A 23173-nucleotide genomic window follows, 5' to 3' on the forward strand; every position below is an offset into this window, starting at 1 on the left:
GTCAGATCTGCAGTGTTAGGTGTATAGCACTGAAGGAGACAGGTCCATCCAGGAGCCAGAGAGACAGGATCAGGGAGGCAGGACCAGGGAGACAGGAGCAGGGAGGCAGGACCAGGGAGACAGAACCAGGGAGGCAGGCCCATCCAGGGTCCAGGGAGACAGGCCAGAGATTATGCTATTTGACCTCTCCAGCATCCCCACAGGGAGCTCAGTCTGTATGGAAGCAACAATGACCTCTCCAGCATCCCCACAGGGAGGTCAGTCTGTATGGAAGCAACAATGACCTCTCCAGCATCCCCACAGGGAGCCCAGTCTGTATGGAAGCAACAATGACCTCTCCAGCATCCCCACAGGGAGCTCAGTCTGTATGGAAGCAACAATGACCTCTCCAGCATCCCCACAGGGAGGTCAGTCTGGGTAAATGGAGCTACTGGGAGTTATTTAACTAACTATGAAGAGCTATTAGAGAATCAATCATCAGATTCACGCCAAAAACAATACAAATCAGCTTGCAGCAATGTCCGTCCGTCCGTCCGTCCGTCTGTCCGTCTGTCTGTCTGTCTGTCTGTCTGTCTGCCTGCCTGCCTGCCTCTACACTATTCCACTCTGAGTTTGATTCTGTTACTAAATAAATGACTACCTCTGTGACACTCATGTTTCTGAATACAACGCATATTCTCCAACCCAACAGACCTCTAAACTGAGGAGAGGGAGGGTTAGAGGGAGAGGGTTTGGAGGAGACAGGAGAGAGGGTTAAGAGGAGAGGAGAGCGTAGAGAGGGTTGGGAGGAGAGAGGAGAGAGGGTTAGGAAGAGGAGAGAGGAGAGCATAGAGAGGGTTAGGAGGAGAAAGGTATAGGAGGAGAAAGGAGAGAGGGTTAGGAGGAGAGAGGAGAGGGAGGAGAGAGGGAGTCAGGAGGAGAGAGGAGAGGGAGTCAGGAGGAGAGAGGCAGGCAGTCTGTATTTCCGATTCAAAGAACTATGACTACAAAAAAACGAATGAAAAACACTGTTATTAGGGCTTGGGTCCTGTGATGCAATGACTCACAGTCAGATGCTTGACACACACAAACACACACACACAGCCACATAGACACAGACAAACAGACGCATGCACACACACAGCCATACATACATGCACAGACACACACACACATTAGTTGTATGCAGACTGGCTAAGGGACAGTCCTCCATTGTAACAAGTATAACCTCTTCAGGCTAGAGTGAGTGGACTGGATGCCTAAACACATTCCTCCATCCTGTTGGAGATTATTTGATAAAACAATTCAACATGTGTTTTCAGGGGTTTAGTTTAATTAGACAGCTCCCATTTCATGTCCACACGTGGTCGGATGGTATATCAATGGTAGACATGCCTTCTGTATTTTATATTTAATAGGGATCCCCATTAGTTCCTGCCAAGGCAGCAGCTATTCTTCCTGGGGTTTAATATGGATTCCCATTAGTTCCTGCCAAGGCAGCAGCTACTCTTCCTGGTGTTTATTATGGATCCCCATTAGTTCCCGCCAAGGCAGCAGCTACTCTTCCTGGGGTCCAGCTAAATTAAGGCAGTTTATACCATTTTAAAAACACACCATGTGCCCTCAGGCCGCTACTCCGCCACTACCACATATCTACAGTACTAAATCATGTCTACAGTTCTAAATCCATGTGTATGTATTTGAGTATGTGATCGTGTGTGTGTGTATGTACAGTATGTGTCTGTGCCAATGTTTGTGTTGCTTCACAGTCCCCGCTGTTCCTTAAGGTGTGTTTTTATCTGTTATTTTAAATCTAGTTTTACTGCTGCATCAGTTACTTGATGTGGAATAGAGTTCCATGTAGTCATGGCTCTATGTAGTACTGTGTGCCTCCCATAGTCTGTTCTTGACTTGGGGACTGTGAAGAGACCTCTGGTGACATGTCTTGTGGGTTATGCATGGATGTCCGAGCTGTGTGCCAGTAGTTTAGACAGACAGCTCAGTGCATTCAACATGTCAATAGCTCTCAAATAAAAGTAGTCCTCCACTTTGAGCCAGGAGAGATTGACATGCATATTATTAATATTAGCTCTCTGTGTACATCCAAAGGCCAGCCGTGCTGCCCTGTTCTGAGACAACTGCAATTTTCCTAAGTGCTTTTTTTCCTAAGTGCTGTCACGCCCTGGTCTTAGTATTTTGTGTTTTCTTTATTATTTTGGTCAGGCCAGGGTGTGACATGGGTTTATTATGTGGTGTGTTTTGTCTTGGGGTTTTAGTAGGTATTGGGATTGTGAATTAGTAGGGTTATCTAGAATAGTCTATGGCTGTCTGGAGTGGTTCTCAATCAGAGGCAGGTGTTTATCGTTGTCTCTGATTGGGAACCATATTTAGGCAGCCATATTCTTTGAGTGTTTCGTGGGTGATTGTTCCTGTCTCTGTGTTTGCACCAGATAGGGCTGTTTTGGTTTGTCACATTTCTTGTTTTGTTAGTCTATTCATGTATAGCTTCTTTATTAAAGAACCATGAATAATCACCACGCTGCGTTTTGGTCCGCCTCTCCTTCAACTCAAGAAAACCGTTACAGAATCACCCACCACAACAGGACCAAGCGGCGTGGTGACAGGCAGCGGAAGCAGGAGCAGCGAAATCCAGATTTCTGGACATGGGAGGAGATATTGGATGGAAAAGGACCCTGGGCACAGCCTGGAGAATATCGCCGCCCCAAAGAAGAACTGGAGGTGGCGAAAGCGGAGAGGCGCTGGTATGAGGAGGCAGCACGGCGACGAGGATGGAAGCCCGAGAGTCAGCCCCAAACATTTCTTGATGGGGGGCTCACAGGGAGTATGGCTACGCCAGGTAGGAGACCTGCGCAAACTTCCTGTGCTTACCGGGGGGCTAGAGAGACCGAGCAGGCACTGTGTTATGCTGTGGTGCGCACGGTGTCTCCAGTGCGGGTGCATAGCCCGGTGCGGTACATACCAGCTCCGCGTATAGGCCGGGCTAGAGTAAGCATCGAGCCAAGTGTCATGAAGCCGGCTCTACGCATCTGGTCTCCAGTGCGTCTCCTTGGGCCGGCTTACATGGCACCAGCCTTGCGCTCGGTGTCTCCAGTTCGCCTGCATAGCCCAGTGCGGGCTATTCCACCTCGCCGCACTGGCAGGGCGACCGTGAGCATTCAACCAGGTAAGGTTGGGCAGGCTTGGTGCTCAAGAGCTCCAGTGCGCCTGCACGGTCCGGTCTATCCAGTACCACCTCCACGCATCAGCCCTCCGGTGGCAGCTCCCCGCACCAGGCTTCCTGTGCGTGTTCTCGGCCCAGTACCACCAGTGCCAGCACCACGCACCAGGCCTTCAGTGCGTTTCGCCTGTCCGGCACTGCCAGACCCTTCCTCCTCTCCAGCGCTGTCGGAGTCTCCCGCCTGTTTAGCGCTGCCAGAGCCTTCCTCCTCTACAGCGCTGCCGGAGTCTCCTGCCTGTTCAGCGCTGCCAGAGCTGTCAGTCTGCAAAGAGCAGCCAGAGCTGCCAGTCTGTAAGGAGCAGCTAGAGCTGCCAGTCTGCAAGGAGCTGCCAGTCTGCAAGGAGCTGCCAGAGCTGCCAGTCTGCAAGGAGCTGCCAGAGCTGCCAGTCTGCAAGGAGCCGCCAGTGCTGCCAGTCTGCAAGGAGCCGCCAGTGCTGCCAGTCTGCAAGGAGCCGCAAGTGCTGCCAGTCTGCATGGAGCCGCCAGAGCCGCCAGTCTGCATGGAGCCGCCAGAGCCGCCAGTCTGCATGGAGCCGCCAGAGCCGCCAGTCTGCATGGAGCAGCCAGAGCCGCCAGTCTGCATGGAGCAGCCAGAGCCGCCAGTCTGCATGGAGCAGCCAGAGCCGCCAGTCTGCATGGAGCAGCCAGAGCCGCCAGTCTGCATGGAGCAGCCAGAGCCGCCAGTCTGCATGGAGCAGCCAGAGCCGCCAGTCTGCATGGAGCAGCCAGAGCCGCCAGTCTGCATGGAGCAGCCAGAGCCGCCAGTCTGCATGGAGCAGCCAGAGCCGCCAGTCTGCATGGAGCAGCCAGAGCCGCCAGTCTGCATGGAGCAGCCAGAGCCGCCAGTCAGCATGGAGCAGCCAGAGCGGCCAGTCAGCATGGAGCAGCCAGAGCCGCCAGTCAGCCAGGATCTTCCAGATCCGCCATTCAGCCAGGATCCGCCATTCAGCCAGGATCCGCCATTCAGCCAGGATCCGCCCGTCAGCCAGGATCTGCCAGTGCCATTTACCTGCCTGAGCTTCTCTCAGTGCTGAGCTTCCTCTCAGTGCTGAGCTTCCTCTCAGTGCTGAGCTTCCTCTCAGTGCCGAGCTACCCCTCAGTCCCGAGCTACCCCTCAGTCCCGAGCTACCCCTCAGTCCCGAGCTGCCCCTCAGTCCAGTGGGGTCCTTGGTGAGGGTTACTAGGCCAAGGTCGGCGGCGAGGGTCGCCAATCAAAGGACGCGATACAAGGGGACTAAGACTTTGTTGGAGTGGGGTCCACGTCCCGCGCCGGAGCCGCCACCGTGGACAGACGCCACCCGGACCCTCCCCTATGGGTTTAGGTTTGCGGCCGGGAGTCCGCACCTTGGGGGGGGGGGTTCTGTAACGCCCTGGTCTTGGTATTTTGTGTTTTCTTTATTATTTTGGTCAGGCCAGGGTGTAACATGGGTTTATTAGGTGGTGTGTTTTGTCTTGGGTTTTTTGTAGGTATTGGGATTGTGAATTAGTAGGGTTATCTAGAATAGTCTATGGCTGTCTGGAGTGGTTCTCAATCAGAGGCAGGTGTTTATCGTTGTCTCTGATTGGGAACCATATTTAGGCAGCCATATTCTTTGTGTGTTTCGTGGGTGATTGTTCCTGTCTCTGTGTTTGCACCAGATAGGGCTGTTTTGGTTTTTCACATTCCTTGTTTTGTTAGTCTATTCATGTATAGCTTCTTTATTAAAGAACCATGAATAATCACCACGCTGCGTTTTGGTCCGCCTCTCCTTCAACTCAAGAAAACCGTTACAGTGGCACCTGACCACACGACTGAACAGTAGTCCAGGTGCGACAAAATTAGGGCCTGTAGGACCTGCCTTGTTGATAGTGCTGTTAAAAAGGTAGAGCAGCGCTTTATTATAGACAGACTTCTCCCCATCCTACCTACTGTTGTATCAATATGTTTTGACCGTGACAGTTTACAATATAGTGTTACTCCAAGCAGTTCAGTCATCCCAACTTGCACAATTTCCACATTATTCATTACAAGATTTAGTTGAGGTTTAGGGTTTAGTGAGTGATTTGTTCCAAATATAATGCTTTTAGTTTTTGATATTTAGGACTAACATATTCCTTGCCACCCATTCTGAAACTAACTGCAGCTCTTTGCTGGGTGTTGCAGTCATTTCAGTCGCTGTAGTAGCTGACATGTATAGTGTTGAGTCAGGTTCTACAGCTGCACCATCGAGAGCATCCTGACCCTTGCATCACCGCCTGGTATGGCAACTGCTCGGCATCTGACCGTAAGATGCTACAGAGGGTAGTGCATACGGCCCAGTACATCACTGGGGCCAAGCTTCCTGCCATCCATGACCTCTATACCAGTTGGTGTCAGAGGAAGGCCCCCAAAAATTGTCAGAGACTCCAGTCACCGAAGTCATAGACTGTTTCTCTCTGCTACCACACGGCAAGTGGTACCGGAGCGCCAAGTCTAGGACCAAAATGCTCTTTAACAGATTCTACCCCCAAACCATAAGATTGATGAACAATTAATCAAATGGCCACCGGACTATTTACATTGACCCCCCCTCCATTTGTTTTGTACACTGCTGCTACTCACTGTTTATTATCTATGCATTGTAACTTCACCCCTACCTACATCTGCAAATGACCTCAACGAACCTGTACCCTCGCACACTGACCCGGTTTCTGGTACTCCCTTGTATATAGCCTCGTTATTGTTATGTTATTGTGTTACTTTTTATTATTTAATTTTTTACTTTAGTTTATTTGGTAAATATTTTCTTAACTCTTCTTGAACTGCACTGTTGGTTAAGGGCTTGTAAGTCAGCATTTCACGGTAAAGTTTACACTTGTATTCGGAGCATGTGGCAAATAAAGTTTGATTTGATTTTTTGATTTTGAATATTTACAGAGCACTCTGCCTAGGCAACCCCACAGCGCCATGGCAACCACGGATGTATTCATAACACTGTATGGTCAGTGAGCTCTGAGGTGAAAGTGGTGGTAGCAGTAGGGCTGCCTTCAACTGTCACTTTTCCCCTGTATTCAACTACACTCACCTGGCTGGCTGTGTATCTGTGAAGACAGCAGGCTGTTCTTTAAGAGACCTAACCCTACTCCGGGGTGTGACTACAGAGACAGACAACAGAGGCGGCCTGTGTCCCATTTGGTACCCCATAGCATATAGTGCACTACCTATGGCCCCTGGTCAAAAGTAGTGCACTAAATAGGGAATAGGGTGCCATTGGGGCCACGTGTCGTATGACTACACAGACACCAGAGAAACACTAAATAAGATCACAGGACATTTCTATTCCTCCCCTGGCTGACTAACATAGCTCTAATGCATTAGAAAGGTGTTGCTATGACAACTGTTCTCAGTAATCCAGTCATGTGATTAGTGTTAGCAACTGGATAGCATCTCTCTTTGTGTATGTTAGACTCCCTGAGCACCAGGAACAAACCACGGGGAGAAGAGGACTACTAGAATGTTCTAATGGCACGTCCTCCTCCTGACTGTAGCAACCTGCAGCAGAAGAGGAGAGACACTACAAATTCAACATTCAAGAACAAGTTACATATCAACATTTTCTACAGACTTTCAATTGCCACATAATGTGACATTAGTTATATTTCTTTAAGAAATGATGCAAAGAAAGACAATAATAATAACAATAATAATAATGATAATAATAATGATAATGATAATAATGATAATGATAATAATAATAATAATGATAATAATAATAATAATAACAATGATAATAATAATAACATTAATAATCATCATAATAATGATAATAATGGCAACAATAATGATAATGATAATAATGATAATGATAATAATAATAACAATAATAATCATCATAATGATAATAATAATAATAATGATAATAATAATAATGATAATGATAATAATAATAACAAAAATAATGATAATAATAATAACATTAATAATCATCATAATAATGATAATAATAATAATAATGATCATAATAATGATAATAATAATAACAATAATAATGATCATAATAATGATAATAATGGCAATAATAATAATAACAATAATAATAATGATAATGATAATAATAATAATAATAATAATAATAATGATAATAATAATAATAATCATCATAATAATGATAATAATAATAATTAGGCGGTGCTTATAGTGTCCTATTTCATACAGCCAGGGTCTAATATTATCAACAGCAACCCTGGAGCAATTAGGGTTATGTTGCCTTGCTCAAGGGTACACTGGCAGAAGTTTCTCCTTGTCAGCTCGGTTACTGGCCCAACTCTCTAACCGCTCGGTTACCTGCCATTGCCCCGTGACGTTTCCGTAATGGATCAAATTATGAAGTTATAATAGGAATGAAGCTTGTCCAATGGGAAAAGTCAAGTCTAGTTATCCATGTCTCTGGGCACCAAGTGTCTTATCAGCCTGTGATAGGATGTCCGAACTGTCACTCAAACTCCCTGTTGTCACTCAAACTCATTAGCATAAAAACCGGGGTATAAATACGGTCCCAGTGACCCCCTCCCGTGTCCGCTGAACGATAACGAGAGAGACCCAACCCAGAGAAACTAAAACTTAGTAACCTAACTAGCTCTACAGAAGAGACCGAACATCTCAGGATGACAGCAGCCCGTGGTCCTCAGTCCTCCTATAAGAAGTATTTTGGTGGGGAAAGGAACATGAGCCACTCGTCCTCCTACCCCTCCAGCCGCCAGCTGTACTCTAACCCGGTGTCGGTGCGCTCCTCTCGGGTCTCTTTCGGCCTGTCCTCCGCCGCTCCGGGGGTCTACGCAACCAGGACCCAGCGGCTCCGCAGCAGCGCCCCGATGCCCCGGCTGTCCTCCGAAACCCTGAACTTCTCTCTGTCCGACGCCGTGAACTCCGAGTTCAAGACCAACCGGACCAACGAGAAGGCTCAGATGCAGTCGCTCAACGACCGCTTCGCGAGCTATATCGAGAAGGTCCGGTTCCTCGAGCAGCAGAATAAGATCCTGCAGGCAGAGCTCGAGCAGCTACGAGGGAAGGGCACGTCCCGATCCCGCATCGGGGACCTGTACGAGGACGAGATGCGCGAGCTGCGGCGACAGGTGGACCAGCTGACGAACGAGAAGGCGCGAGTGGAAGTGCACCGGGACAACCTGTCTGATGATATAGACCGGCTCAGAGAGAAGTAAGACAATCAGTTACATGTTGACCGAATAGTTATGGAGTAATTAATGACCACGATATATCCTACACAATGAAACGTTTTATTCATTGATTGCACTACAAGACACTTATTACAATATACCCCATGTTTACCCATGTAGTTGTTGAGTAATTGACTACATAGAGTCAACATTATTTAATAGGGGTCTAGGTGTCTAGGTGATAATATTAGACCCTGGCTGTGTGATTGCGCTAGTAATGACTTTATTTTCAATAATGCATTGCGTGCTCCTAATTCGACAGGCACATAGTGAGTTAGTGAGACCATCCCAACTTCTGAATGAGCCGTGGCTGTTAAAATGCCAGTTTGTTGTTGTTGCATATTGGGGTCTGATTTTTCACACTTTTAATGCACTTTTAAAAGTGTTCTTGAATGTTTTGAAAAGACTCTCTAACACAGATAACACCAGATATTTTCCTCAGTACAGTATGTTGTGCTTTCCAGACTGCAGGAGGAGATGATGCAGCGTGAGGAATCGGAGAGTACCATGCAGAGCTTCAGAGGGGTAGGACACAGCTTCATACTACCACACATCTTAGTTAAAGTTTTTTTTTTAACATGTGGCCTTATTTTCATTGTTTCTGTGCTTGTAGTTTTAAATATTTTGTTTGATTACAGAGAGTCATCACTTGTCATTGACCTCAATGCGTAATGAAAATGTTTCTACAACATGTTATACAACGATCCAAACCAACTCCTATTACATCAGAAACTCATTCTGATACTGTGTCTGCACTCAATGGTAGATGTTAGTTTTCCACTGTTCCATAAATCCATGTTTGAGTAATGCTGTTCACAACAACAACAAAGATGCAAATATAGATTCATGGGATTGTTTTTGTTTCTATGGGTGTAGAGACAGAATGAGATTTATTTATTTAATCAAAATATCAGCAATCACACCGTGTAAACACAGTCAAATGAACAATTCGCCCTCTTTTATTTTATTTATTTTTTATTTCACCTTTATTTAACCAGGTAGGCTAGTTGAGAACAAGTTCTCATTTACAACTGCGACCTGGCCAAGATAAAGCATAGCAGTGTGAACAGACAACACAGAGTTACACATGGAGTAAACAATTAACAAGTCAATAACACAGTAGAAAAAAATAGTCTATATACATTGTGTGGAAAAGGAATGAGGACGATCTTAAGAGGGTTAACCATCAGTGACGGAGTTGACAGATACTCAAAACAGACATTTTTGGTTAAAAAAAAAACATTTGTAAAATCTAGAAAATAATTAATCTAAAAATCGGCAATAAAAACAATCATTCTATCAGGTCTTTCAGCACTCTGACAGAGTTGATGTTTTACAGAGTTGACAACAATGTAACTTTTCTTCCTCATTCAACTGGTATAGACAGTAACAATGGTGTTTCATGACTCCAAATGAAATGTTCTATTTGAATCTATCAGGCAGGTGGTCTGTTGGCTGCTGTAGGAGACTCTGTCAGTACGGCTGGCTGACCAGGCCTCTATTTTGGCAGCAGTGGGGGAGGTCTGTTGGTTGCTGTAGGAGACTCTGTCAGTACGGCTGGCTGACCAGGCCTCTATTTTGGCAGCAGTGGGAGAGGTCTGTTGGCTTCTGTAGGAGACTCTGTCAGTACGGCTGGCTGACCAGGCCTCTATTTTGGCAGCAGTGGGAGAGGTCTGTTGGCTGCTGTAGGAGACAGATGGAGCAGAGGGGAGGATAGCAGGGCACTAGAGTTCTGTCTGGAGGAGGGAGGGAGGGATGGGGGACCGGCCGGGGTTATCAGAGCGAGACACAATGTGACCCGTCTGGCTCTGGTCGTCTCTCGGTCAGTTACAGAAAGAGAGGCGAGAGAGAAATAATTAGTTTCATGAGGACATTTCTGTCTTGACCTATGAGGAAAATGTGTGTGTGTGTGGTTATCCCTGTTCATCATGTTGTATTCAGGATGTGGACAACGCAGCTCTGTCTCGTCTGGACCTGGAGAGGAAGGTGGAGTCGCTTCAGGAAGAGATCAACTTCCTGAAGAAACTACACGATGAGGTCAGAACACATACACACGCAAGGAAACATGCACAAAAACACACGCATGCACACGCACGCACACACACACACATGGATGTAAACACACATACAACAACACTGACACACCCACACTCTATCTCTCACACACCCTCCCCCTTCTTTTACCCCTGACCTCTAACCCCAGAGGGATATCCTACGAAGCATGCTAGATCTACTCAGGGTTCTCTAATGCTAACCAGCTTCATTTAGCTTCACATTTCAGCTCAGACTTTATCCGTACTACGACGGTGGAAATTGCTCATCTGCCCGCAGCTTACTCTAGCGGGCTTGTAATGTCGCACCTGGCTAGTTGAATGCTGAACACTTCATTGAGTCAATGCTGAAACATCAATCCATGTGCGAGTCAGTGCTAGGACTGTTAGGATGACCGTATTACCGCCACAATAGCGGTCACGGGTCATGACCGCAGTCAATTTCCACGTGATTAGTCACGGTAATTAGGCTTCTCCAATCTCTGATGCTGCCGATGATCATTAGTAGCTGATAGGAAAATTATGATTAAATGACTGAACAAATCATTTTAAATGGAACTGTAACTAAGTAAACTTATACTCAACAAAATTAGTTCATAAGAAGGGATTGTGTGACACAGACAAGGAGTAATTAAAGTTAATGAACACCATTCCAACTAGGAAGAAAGAAATGGGTTGTGGATTAAGTAAACAGATAAGGTAGTTAACCTATGGTTGAACCGACGAAACTGAGCTCTGGGGTGTTTTAGATAAGGAAGTGAGTGCATTCCTAGGTTTTCTGTTAATTAGAACTGTCAGCTCAGTGGTGATCGATAATGTTGAGGGGTCAAAAGTTAATTCAATTATGTTGTGTGACCTGGGAGTGTGTTAGTAAGTTAGAATGAACTTTTAACCTTACTTTGTCCCGGTCGAGAGGAGGGGATTCTGTTAAGCAATGAAATGACGTCATGTTATTGTATATAAACTGTTGCTCGTGGTAACGTGGCAGCGCGCTCCGAGAATAAATTATGTTACCTATTATTGATAAGACTGGTCTCCGTCTATTTTATGCAAACAAGAATCCTACAAATTCTCATAAAATAGATTAAGGGAATTCAATTAATGAATACATATTGGTATAATTAAATTACAGTAACAGTAGCCTACCAAACTTGCTGCCTGCCTGGTACTCATCACTCTATTGTCCCTCTAATCACTCTGACATCAATGCAAACGTAATAGAAAATCTAATCTAATCAAACATTTCATATGAGCTCATTTTGCTTAACATTTCTATAAGCTATGCAATTGTGTGAGAAAACAGAGTGATGGCCTCTATTAAAAAGAGGAGGATCCCATCAGCTTTCTATAGGCCAGGCCTACTTGATTTATTTCTCAACTTTCCTAATAATGCCGTCTTTGGTATGCAAGCACCTGTTCCTATCGATAAAATACATGTTATTATGTCATACAAACATTTCACAATTCCAGAAGTTTCAAATGCATTCTGTCATTACTAAATAATGTGGTAGGTATTTTAATATTAACATTTTTTACACACATTTGATTCGTTAAATATTTCATTAGTCGTCTTCCTCAAATCAAGGGGATGATGACGCAATATTTGCAAGAGGGAAGGAATCTGATTTCATTGGTCTTCAACTCGTGGCTCAGTCATTTCATTCAGGGGCAGTTAGGTTAGCTGTGAGTTAGCCTGCCCCGGAGCAGGTTAGTTCTGAAGGATTCGTTGCCATAGAAATGTACCTGGCTTAAAGCTGGGCCACATTCGTACGACTGGCTATCCCGAGATGAACTCAGAGTTGACAAAAGTTACCTCGCTAACTCTTCAAACCTAATTCATAGGATCTCACTGACCCCTGTTTGTAGGAGCTGCAGTCTCAGGTACTGACCCCTCTCTGACCTCTAACCCCTGTTTGTAGGAGCTGCAGTCTCAGGTGCTGACCCCTCTCTAACCTCTAACCCCGGTTTGTAGGAGCTGCAGTCTCAGGTGCTGACCCCTCTCTGACCTCTGACTCCTGTCTGTAGGAGCTGTTGGAGCTGCAGTCTCAGGTGCTGACCCCTCTCTGACCTCTGACTCCTGTCTGTAGGAGCTGTTGGAGCTGCAGTCTCAGGTGCTGACCCCTCTCTGACCTCTAAACCCTGTCTGTAGGAGCTGTTGGAGCTGCAGTCTCAGGTGCTGACCCCTCTCTGACCTCTAAACCCTGTCTGTAGGAGCTGTTGGAGCTGCAGTCTCAGGTGCTGACCCCTCTCTGACCTCTAAACCCTGTCTGTAGGAGCTGTTGGAGCTGCAGTCTCAGGTGCTGACCCCTCTCTGACCTCTGACTCCTGTCTGTAGGAGCTGTAGGAGCTGCAGTCTCAGGTGCTGACCCCTCTCTGACCTCTGACTCCTGTCTGTAGGAGCTGTTGGAGCTGCAGTCTCAGGTGCAGGTGTCGCAGCAGGTGCAGATGGACGTTGATGTGGTGAAGCCAGACCTGACGGGCGCTCTCAGGGACGTCCGCTCTCAGTATGAGAACCTGGCCTCCAAGAACATGCAGGAGTCAGACGACTGGTACAAGTCTAAGGTAGGCTGTTCCCTATACTCTACAGCCTACCCCCTATACCCTATACCCTACCCCCTATACCCTAGAGGAGTCTGTAGACTGGTACAAGTCTAAGGTAGGATGTTCCCTATACCCTACACCCTACCCCCTATACCCTAGAGGAGTCTGTAGACTGGTACAAGTCTAAGGTAGGCTGTTCCCTATACTCTACAGCCTACCCCCTATACCCTATACCCTACAGGAGTCAGACGACTGGTACAAGTCTAAGGTAGGCTGTTCCCAATACTCTACAGCCTACCCCATATACCCTATACCCTACCCTCTATACCCTAGAGGAGTCTGTAGACTGGTACAAGTCTAAGGTAGGCTGTTCCCAATACTCTACAGCCTACCCCATATACCCTATACCCTACCCCCTATACCCTAGAGGAGTCTGTAGACTGGTACAAGTCTAAGGTAGGCTGCACCTTATACCCTTTACCCTATATCCTACAGCAGTAGTCCCCTAACCCATTTTAATCCATTTCATGTGTAGGTGCAAGGTAGGTGCACTTGATTCAGCAGCCCTAGTGCCGGGAAAACAAAGTGTTCCCATTTTGAATAATTTCATGTGTCTGGATGTAGAACTCCGACCTACCCGGCAGGCCCAGAGAGCAAATCAAGTGCACCTATAGGCCTAGCGCTGGCCAATTAGATCAGATCACGTGTCTGCAATTCCCACGCTCCATAGACTGAAAAAGAAGCCTTGAACACACAGCACAGGAAGACGGTCCCCTTTTCTCAGCAGAGGGAAGGGAGAGCGGCGGGACTGGGAGTCGGGTGAGGTGGCCTCACCCCTGTTCCCTCCCCTCTGACTGACCAGATGCACCCCTGTTCCCTCCCTCCCTCCTCTGACTGACCAGATGCACCCCTGTTCCCTCCCTCCCTCCTCTGACTGACCAGATGCACCCCTGTTCCCTCCCTCCCTCCTCTGACTGACCAGATGCACCCCGTTCCCTCCCCTCTGACTGACCAGATGCACCCCTGTTCCCTCCCTCCCTCCTCTGACTGACCAGATGCACCCCTGTTCCCTCCCTCCCCTCTGACTGACCAGATGCACCCCTGTTCCCTCCCTCCTCTGACTGACCAGATGCACCCCTGTTCCCTCCCTCCCTCCCTCCTCTGACTGACCAGATGCACCCCTGTTCCCTCCCCTCTGACTGACCAGATGCACCCCTGTCCCTCCCCTCTGACTGACCAGATGCACCCCTGTTCCCTCCCCTCTGACTGACCAGATGCACCCCTGTTCCCTCCCCTCTGACTGACCAGATGCACCCCTGTTCCCTCCCTCCCTCCTCTGGCTGACCAGATGCACCCCTGTTCCCTCCCTCCCTCCTCTGACTGACCAGATGCAACCCTGTTCCCTCCCTCCCTCCTCTGACTGACCAGATGCACCCCGTTCCCTTCCCTCTGACTGACCAGATGCACCCCTGTTCCCTCCCCCTCTGACTGACCAGATGCACCCCTGTTCCCTCCCCCTCTGACTGACCAGATGTACCCCTGTTCCCTCCCTCCCTCCTCTGACTGACCAGATGCACCCCTGTTCCCTCCCCTCTGACTGACCAGATGCACCCCTGTTCCCTCCCTCCTCTGACTGACCAGATGCACCCCTTTTCCCTCCCTCCCTCCCTCCTCTGACTGACCAGATGCACCCCTGTTCCCTCCCCTCTGACTGACCAGATGCACCCCTGACTGACCAGATGCACCCCTGTTCCCTCCCTCCCTCCTCTGACTGACCAGATGCACCCCTGTTCCCTCCCTCCCCTCTGACTGACCAGATGCACCCCTGTTCCCTCCCTCCTCTGACTGACCAGATGCACCCCTGTCCCTCCCTCCCTCCCTCCCCTCTGACTGACCAGATGCACCCCTGTTCCCTCCCCCTCTGACTGACCAGATGCACCCCTGTTCCCTCCCTCCCTCCTCTGACTGACCAGATGCACCCCTGTTCCCTCCCCTCTGACTGACCAGATGCACCCCTGTTCCCTCCCTCCCTCCCTCCTCTGACTGACCCACCCCTGTTCCCTCCCCTCTGACTGACCAGATACACCCCTGTTCCCTCCCCTCTGACTGACCAGATGCACCCCTGTTCCCTCCCTCCCTCCTCTGACTGACCAGATGCACCCCTGTTCCCTCCCCTCTGACTGACCAGATGCACCCCTGTTCCCTCCCTCCCTCCCTCCTCTGACTGACCAGATGCACCCCTGTTCCCTCCCTCCCCTCTGACTGACCAGATGCACCCCTGTTCCCTCCCCTCTGACTGACCAGATGCACCCCTGTTCCCTCCCTCCCTCCTCTGACTGACCAGATGCACCCCTGTTCCCTCCCTCCCTCCTCTGACTGACCAGATGCACTCCTGTTCCCTCCCTCCCTCCTCTGACTGACCAGATGCACCCCTGTTCCCTCCCTCCTCTGACTGACCAGATGCACCCCTGTTTCCACCCTCCCCTCTGACTGACCAGATGCACCTCTGTCCTTGATATTTTTGGCCTTCCTGTGACATCGGATGATGTAGGTGTCCTGGAGGGCAGGTAGTTTGTCTCCAGTGATGCGTTGTGCAGACCTCACTACCCTCTGGAGAGCCCTGCGGCTGTGGGCAGTGCAGTTGCCGTACTAAGCGGTGATACAGCCCAACCTGGATGCTCTCAATTGTGCATCTGTTAAAGTTTGAGGGTTTTAGGTGCCAAGACAAATTTCTTCAGCCTCCTGAGGTCGAAGAGGCGCTGTTGCGCCTTCTTCACCACGCTGTCTGTGTGGGTAAACCATTTCAGATCTTCAGTGATGTGTACGGCGAGAAACTTTAAGCTTTTCACTTTCTCCACTGCGGCCCTGTCGATGTGGATGGGGACGTCCTTCATCTACTGTCTCCTGAAGTCTCTCTCCTGTACAGTGTTAATAGACATGCCTATTGACAGTCTCAGGTCTATCTCTCCTGTACAGTGTTAATACACATACCTATTGACAGTCTCAGGTCTGTCTCTCCTGTACAGTGTTAAGATATGCCTATTGACAGTCTCAGGTCTATCTCTCCTGTACAGTGTTAATAGACATGCCTATTGACAGTCTCAGGTCTATCTCTCCTGTACAGTGTTAATAGGCATGCCTATTGACAGTCTCAGGTCTATCTCTCCTGTACAGTGCTAATAGACATGCCTATTGACAGTCTCAGGTCTATCTCTCCTGTACAGTGTTAATAGACATGCCTATTGACAGTCTCAGGTCTATCTCTCCTGTACAGTGTTAATAGACATGCATATTGACAGTCTCAGGTCTATCTCTCCTGTACAGTGTTAATAGATATGCATATTGACAGTCTCAGGTCTATCTCTCCTGTACAGTGTTAATAGACATGCATATTGATAGTCTCAGGTCTATCTATCCTGTCTGCAGTTTGCTGACCTGACTGATTCTGCAGCCCGTAACAACGAGTCTCTACGGATTGCTAAGCAGGAGGCTAATGACTACAGACGCCAGGTGCAGGCACTCACCTGTGAGATCGATGCCCTGAAGGGAAGTGTGAGTACAGCACCTGTCACACTCGAGTGTTGGCACTCGCTTGCTCTCCCTCTACCTGTTCTTTATCTCCTCCCCCTCCCTCCCTCGCTCTCTCTCCCCTTCTGTCTATCCCCTCTGCTCTCTCTCTCCCTCTGTCTATCCCCTCTGCTCTCTCTCCTCCCTTTCTCTCCCCTCTGCTCTCTCTCTCCCTCTGTCTATCCCCTCTGCTCTCTCTCCTCCCTTTCTCTCCCCTCTGCTCTCTCTCTCCCTCTGTCTATCCCCTCTGCTCTCTCTCCCTCTGTCTATCCCCTCTGCTCTCTCTCCTCCCTTTCTCTCCCCTCTGCTCTCTCTCTCCCTCTGTCTATCCCCTCTGCTCTCTCTCCCTCTGTCTATTCCCTCTGCTCTCTCTCCCCTCTCCTCCTCTCAGAATGAGTCTATGGAGCGGCAGATGAGGGAGATGGAGGAGAACTTCAGTATGGAGTCGTCTGGTTACCAGGACAACGTCAGTGGTCTGGAGGAGGACATAAGGAACATGAAGGATGAGATGGCCAGACACCTCAGAGAATACCAGGATCTCCTCAATGTCAAGATGGCCCTGGACATAGAGATAGCTACCTACAGGAAACTACTGGAGGGAGAGGAGAGCAGGTAAATGGCCCTGGACATAGAGATAGCTACAGGAAACTACTGTTACTACTACTACTACTACTACTACTACTACTCTACTACTGATGATGATGGTGGTGATGATGATGATGAATGTGATGATGGTGATGGTGGTGGTGATGGTGGTAATGAATGTGATGATGATGATGGTGGTGGTGATGGTGGTGATGAATGTGATGATGATGGTGATGAATGTGATGATGGTGATGGTGGTGATGATGATGATGATGAATGTGATGATGATGATGGTGGTGGTGATGATGATGATGAATGTGATGGTGGTGATGGTGGTGATGAATGTGATGATGATGATGGTGGTGGTGATGATGATGATGAATGTGATGGTGGTGATGGTGGTGATGAATGTGATGATGATGATGGTGGTGGTGATGGTGGTGATGGATGTGATGATGATGATGATGATGGTGATGGTGGTGATGAATGTGATGATGATGATGATGATGGTGATGGTGGTGATGAATGTGATGATGATGGTGATGAATGTGATGATGATGATGAAGACAGTAGTGGTGGTGATGATGATGGTGATTATGGTGATGATGATGATGATAGTGGTGGTGATGATGATGATGAATGTGATGATGATGATGGTGGTGGTAATGGTGGTGATGAATGTGATGATGATGGTGATGAATGTGATGATGATGATGAAGACAGTAGTGGTGGTGATGATGATGGTGATATGGTGATTATGGTGATGATGATGGTGGTGGTGATTATGGTGATGATGATGGTGGTGGTGGTGGTGGTGGTGGTGGTGATGGAGGTGATGGTGATGATGATGGTGGTGGTGGTGGTGTGTGAGTGATGGTGATGGTGGTGGTGGTGGTGGTGATTATGGTGGTGGTGGTGATGGTGATGATGGTGATGATGGTGGTGGTGGAGGTGATGGTGATGATGGTGGTGGTGGAGGTGATGGTGATGATGGTGGTGGTGGTGATGATGGTTGTGGTGGTGGTGATGGTGATGATGGTGATGATGGTGGTGGTGGTGATGGTGATGATGGTGATGGTGATGATGGTGATGATGGTGGTGGTGGAGGTGATGGTGATGATGGTGATGATGGTGGTGGTGGTGGTGGTGGTGATGGTGATGATGATGATGGTGATGATGGTGGTGGTGGAGGTGATGGTGATGATGGTGATGGTGATGATGGTGATGATGGTGGTGGTGGAGGTGATGGTGATGATGGTGATGATGGTGGTGGTGGTGGTGGTGATGATGGTGGTGGTGGTGGTGGTGATTATGGTGGTGGTGGTGGTGGTGATGTGATGAAGAGAGTGATGGTGATGATGATGAATGTGATAGTGGTGATGGCGGTGATGATGGTGATGGCGATGATGATGGTGATGGCAATGATGGTGGTGGTGATGGTGGTGGTGATGGTGGTGGTGATGGTGGTGAAGATGGTGATGATGATGGTGATGATGATGGTGATGGCAATGATGATGGTGATGGTGATGAATGTGGTGGTGGTGATGATGGTGGTGATGGTGACGATGATGATGATGATGATGATGACGACGATGATGATAGTGATGGTGATGACGATGAAGGACATTGAGACATTGCTCAGAGATGAGGAAAACAAAGAATACTGATTGACTCAAAGGTCCCTCTCATTTCAGAATCACCTCTCCATTGCCAAACTTCTCCTCCTTAAACCTGAGAGGTAGGTCCTGTTCTGTAGATACTCGCTCACCAATGATAGAAATCACTTCATAATATGCTGTATCAATTATCAACAATATGCTGTAGAAAAACTCCTCTCTTCATTGTCATCTGTCGCTATAGAAACCATGATGGATTCCAGACCCATGGTTGAAACCACAATGTCCAAAAAGGTTCTGATCAAGACGATCGAGACCAGAGATGGACAGGTACGGTCAGCTTGTTATCCAGAGTGATGTAAAGCATCCATCTTCTGAAAGATTTTGGTACCGGTGCCCCGTGACACTCGAACCCACAACCACCTGAGACACACAGATTCACTGTTCACTGGGTTGATCTGTAACTCTGAGCTTCTACTGTATACATATTATCAGTTCAGACACACAGACCAGGGATGGACAATGGTCCAAACCACATCTCATAATCCATTCAAATGTTCTTTGAGTTTCTACCCTTGTAGGATGGCCAAGACTCGGGTGACTAAATCAATGGAGGTCAGATAATGGCATTGTGTCAGCTAGGCTGGATGCTGTGAGAGAATTAAGGCTAACTGACAGACATAAACAATATAAGCTGTATATAGATTTTGAGACATGACATGTAGTATTTTCATATTTTAGTATACGCATTTCATATAAATTCCTGTTCTTTTTCAAAGATTTATCCGAAAAACAAGCGTTTCTCTGTGACTCGTCGCCGGAGCAGTGAGCAGAACCCTTTATGTGTGGTTCAGCTGGTGTCGTGTTCATGTCCAGTAATCTAGCTTTCTACGACCCGCAGAAACAACTTTACAGATATGAACACCACATGTAAAATCAGCTAAGTCGCTGCTAGAATGTGGCACTCTGTCAACAGAGCTTTAAAAAATTAAAATATGAAAAATTACAATTAAATCTGACTTTTTGGATTTAATCATCAAAGCACGTTTCACGCAGAATGGTTGGACACCTTGAACAAGCCTATGTAGCCTACTTAGTATACCATTTAGCAGGCGCTTTTATCCAAGCCACTAAGAGTCACACATGCATACATATAAGGGAATCGAACCCAAGACCCTTGGTGCAATGCTCTGACTGAGCCACACAGGGTCCAGTTATGACCAGGTGTTAACTGTTTCCTCTCTGTCCCTCCCCAACAGGTGATCAATGAGTCCATGAACCATGACGACCCCAGCGATGTCTTCAACTAGAGACCAGCCATCTACAACACAGAAAAACATAGATGATATTTGTATCTAGATTCTATTTCTATAACCCGCAGCCATAAACAATATATCTGTCTGTTATATATCTGGATTATGTTTCTGGACCATTCCCCCTGACAGGACTACCTACCCACGGTAAACACCCAGACAGGACTACCTACCCACGGTAAACACCCAGACAGGACTACCTACCCACGGTAAACACCCAGACAGGACTACCTACCCACGGTAAACACCTTGACAGGACTACCTAACCACAGTAAACACCCTGACAGGACTACCTACCCACGGTAAACACCCAGACAGGACCACCTACCCACGGTAAACACCCAGACAGGACTACCTAACCACAGTAAACACCCTGACAGGACTACCTAACCACGGTAAACACCCTGACAGGACTACCTACCCACGGTAAACACCCTGACAGGACTACCTACCCACGGTAAACACCCTGACAGGACAACCTACCCACGGTAAACACCCTGACAGGACTACCTACCCACGGTAAACACCCTGACAGGACAACCTACCCACGGTAAACACCAGACAAACACCCTGACAGGACTACCTAGCAAACACCCAGACAGGACTACCTAAACACCCTGACAGGACTACCTACCCACGGTAAACACCTTGACAGGACTACCTAACCACAGTAAACACCCTGACAGGACTACCTAACCACGGTAAACACCCTGACAGGACTACCTACCCACGGTAAACACCCTGACAGGACTACCTACCCACGGTAAACACCCTGACAGGACAACCTACCCACGGTAAACACCCTGACAGGACTACCTACCCACGGTAAACACCCTGACAGGACAACCTACCCACGGTAAACACCAGACAGGACTACCTACCCACGGTAAACACCCAGACAGGACAACCTACCCACGGTAAACACCAGACAGGACTACCTACCCACGGTAAACACCCAGACAGGACTACCTACCCACAGTAAACAACCAGACAGGACTACCTACCCACAGTAAACACCCAGACAGGACTACCTACCCATGGTAAACACCAGACAGGACCACCTACCCACACTAAACACCAGACAGGACCACCTACCCACAGTAAACACCAGACAGGACTACCTACCCATAGCAAACACAACCAGACAGGACTACCTACCCATAGCAAACACAACCAGACAGGACTACCTACCCATAGCAAACACAACCAGACAGGACTACCTACCCACAGCAAACACAACCAGACAGGACCACCTACCCACAGTAAACACCCAACCAAGCCTGCTTCAAGTGTCTTGTTACTGTGTGAGCCTGCTAGAATATTCCACCTGTTGTGAGCTAGACGTTAGGGCTGAGACTGTTATTCTAGGACATGTTTGCACTACTTCTAGGTGGTGGACAGGGAGAGAAGAGAAGGAGGGAATGGAGACTCTAGAGTAGACAGAAACATTACATTTGTCGTCACAGCAATATTTTGTTAACTCTGTAAAAACCTGCCAATGTTACCAGATACAATATAATTATTTGTCTGAATGAACCAGCTGGCCTGTCCTTCACGGCCTGTCCATCACGGCCTGTCCTTCACGGCCTGTCCTTCACGGCCTGTCCTTCACGACCGGTCCTAACAATAAAACTGGTAGACAGACATCCTCGGTCTCAGGGAAGTTATTTGATGTACTAAATCCTCTTAATTTCCTTTGTGCCATAAGGCCACCATTTGCAGTACTCTGAAACGTACAGTACCTCTACTGTTGAGCTGACCTAATTCATGCTGATTTCTCCTAAACAGTTTTATTTTGGTTCAACTTGTTACAGTACCTCTACTGTTGCACTGACCTAATTCATTCTGATTACGCCTAAACAACTTGTTCCCCCTAATGGGAATGGAAATTCTACACTTTCCGTGATGAGAGAGTGGAGTCTATGAAAGCAGAATTATAACACCAACGTTGTAACTATTATTGGGCTCAAACTACTGGGTCTTCTAAATTAATTTTCTTATTTTAACATTGTGATTTTAATAGAGGAACTGAAACAGGAAATAGAGTTAAGAAGTGTGTTGTTTGTGATAAACAGGAAATAGAGTTAAGAAGTGTGTTGTATGTGATAAACAGGAAATAGAGTTAAGAAGTGTGTTGTTTGTGATAAACAGGAAATAGAGTTAGGAAGTGTGTTGTATGTGATAAACAGGAAATAGAGTTAAGAAGTGTGTTGTATGTGATAAACAGGAAATAGAGTTAAGAAGTGTGTTGTATGTGATAAACAGGAAATAGAGTTAAGAAGTGTGTTGCATGTGATAAAAACACAACAACAATGGGCCATTCAGCTCATGATGGTTACCCCTGCTGTCTCCCATAACAACACTTATCTGATGAAAGTTGCCATGTCAGCTAGATATTAACAGGTCCAGAATCAGCCCCTATAGATTATTCTCATCCTAACTACGAGTAGGGTCAGAATGGCACCCTATTCCCTATATTAGTACACTACTTTTTTTATCAGGTTCCATTCACTCTTAGAAATAGGGGTTCCAAAGGGTTCTCCAGCTGTCCCAATTGGAGACAGAACCCTTTAAGGTTCTAGATAGCATCTTTTCTCTAAGAGTGTAGGGTGCACTTTATAGGAAATATGGTGGTATTACGTAGTCATACAGTTAAATTGTAGTGGTGAAGAGTTAAACTGGTCCTGGGTCAGTGGTGAAGGGTTAAACTGGTCCTGGGTCAGTGGTGAAGGGTTAAACTGGTCCTGGGTCAGTGGTGAAGGGCTAAACTGGTGTGATAAATACCTGGATCAGGATAAACTGGTCCTGGGTGAGTGGTGAAGGGTTAAACTGGTCCTGGGTCAGTGGTGAAGGGTTACACCTTACTGCTACGGGAGGTGGGCACAATTACATGTTGAACACAGCTCTCAGGTCTCCTCTCACTCACTTCTAGTGTTCTCCAGGCAACATCACAGCTGTAGAAACCCTCCAAGAAGAATGACTATAAGCGTGTCCCCTTTAAACCAGACAGAATAAACCTCAGTAGAGCTTTGCTGTATTTCTTATTGCCAACAGTGGTGACTGTCTGCCTGATAGCCAACAGTAGCTGAT

General features: G+C 47.6%; 1 protein-coding gene across 1 annotated transcript; it reads left to right on the top strand.

Annotated features, from left to right (window-relative positions):
• Positions 1-7774: 7774 nt before the first annotated feature.
• Positions 7775-20509, top strand: LOC139377196 (vimentin-like). Its single transcript, XM_071120196.1, has 9 exons — positions 7775-8391; positions 8875-8935; positions 10352-10447; positions 12859-13023; positions 16429-16554; positions 16961-17181; positions 18849-18892; positions 19015-19100; positions 20030-20509. Exons 1-9 carry the CDS (start codon positions 7841-7843, stop codon positions 20078-20080), a joined length of 1401 nt encoding a protein of 466 aa, XP_070976297.1. The 5' UTR covers positions 7775-7840; the 3' UTR covers positions 20081-20509.
• Positions 20510-23173: the final 2664 nt, after the last annotated feature.

Source organism: Oncorhynchus clarkii, chromosome 20 (genome assembly GCF_045791955.1).
Source record: "Oncorhynchus clarkii lewisi isolate Uvic-CL-2024 chromosome 20, UVic_Ocla_1.0, whole genome shotgun sequence".
Classification (NCBI taxonomy): Eukaryota; Metazoa; Chordata; class Actinopteri; order Salmoniformes; family Salmonidae; genus Oncorhynchus; species Oncorhynchus clarkii.

Excerpts from the sequence above, each read along its gene's own strand:
- LOC139377196 (XM_071120196.1), top strand. The coding sequence starts at position 7,841 with ATGACAGCAGCCCGTGGTCCTCAGTCCTCCTATAAGAAGTATTTTGGT. Across the intron at positions 8,936-10,351 it reads CCATGCAGAGCTTCAGAGGG|GATGTGGACAACGCAGCTCT; the intron begins GTAGGACACAGC and ends TGTTGTATTCAG. Across the intron at positions 13,024-16,428 it reads ACGACTGGTACAAGTCTAAG|TTTGCTGACCTGACTGATTC; the intron begins GTAGGCTGTTCC and ends TCCTGTCTGCAG.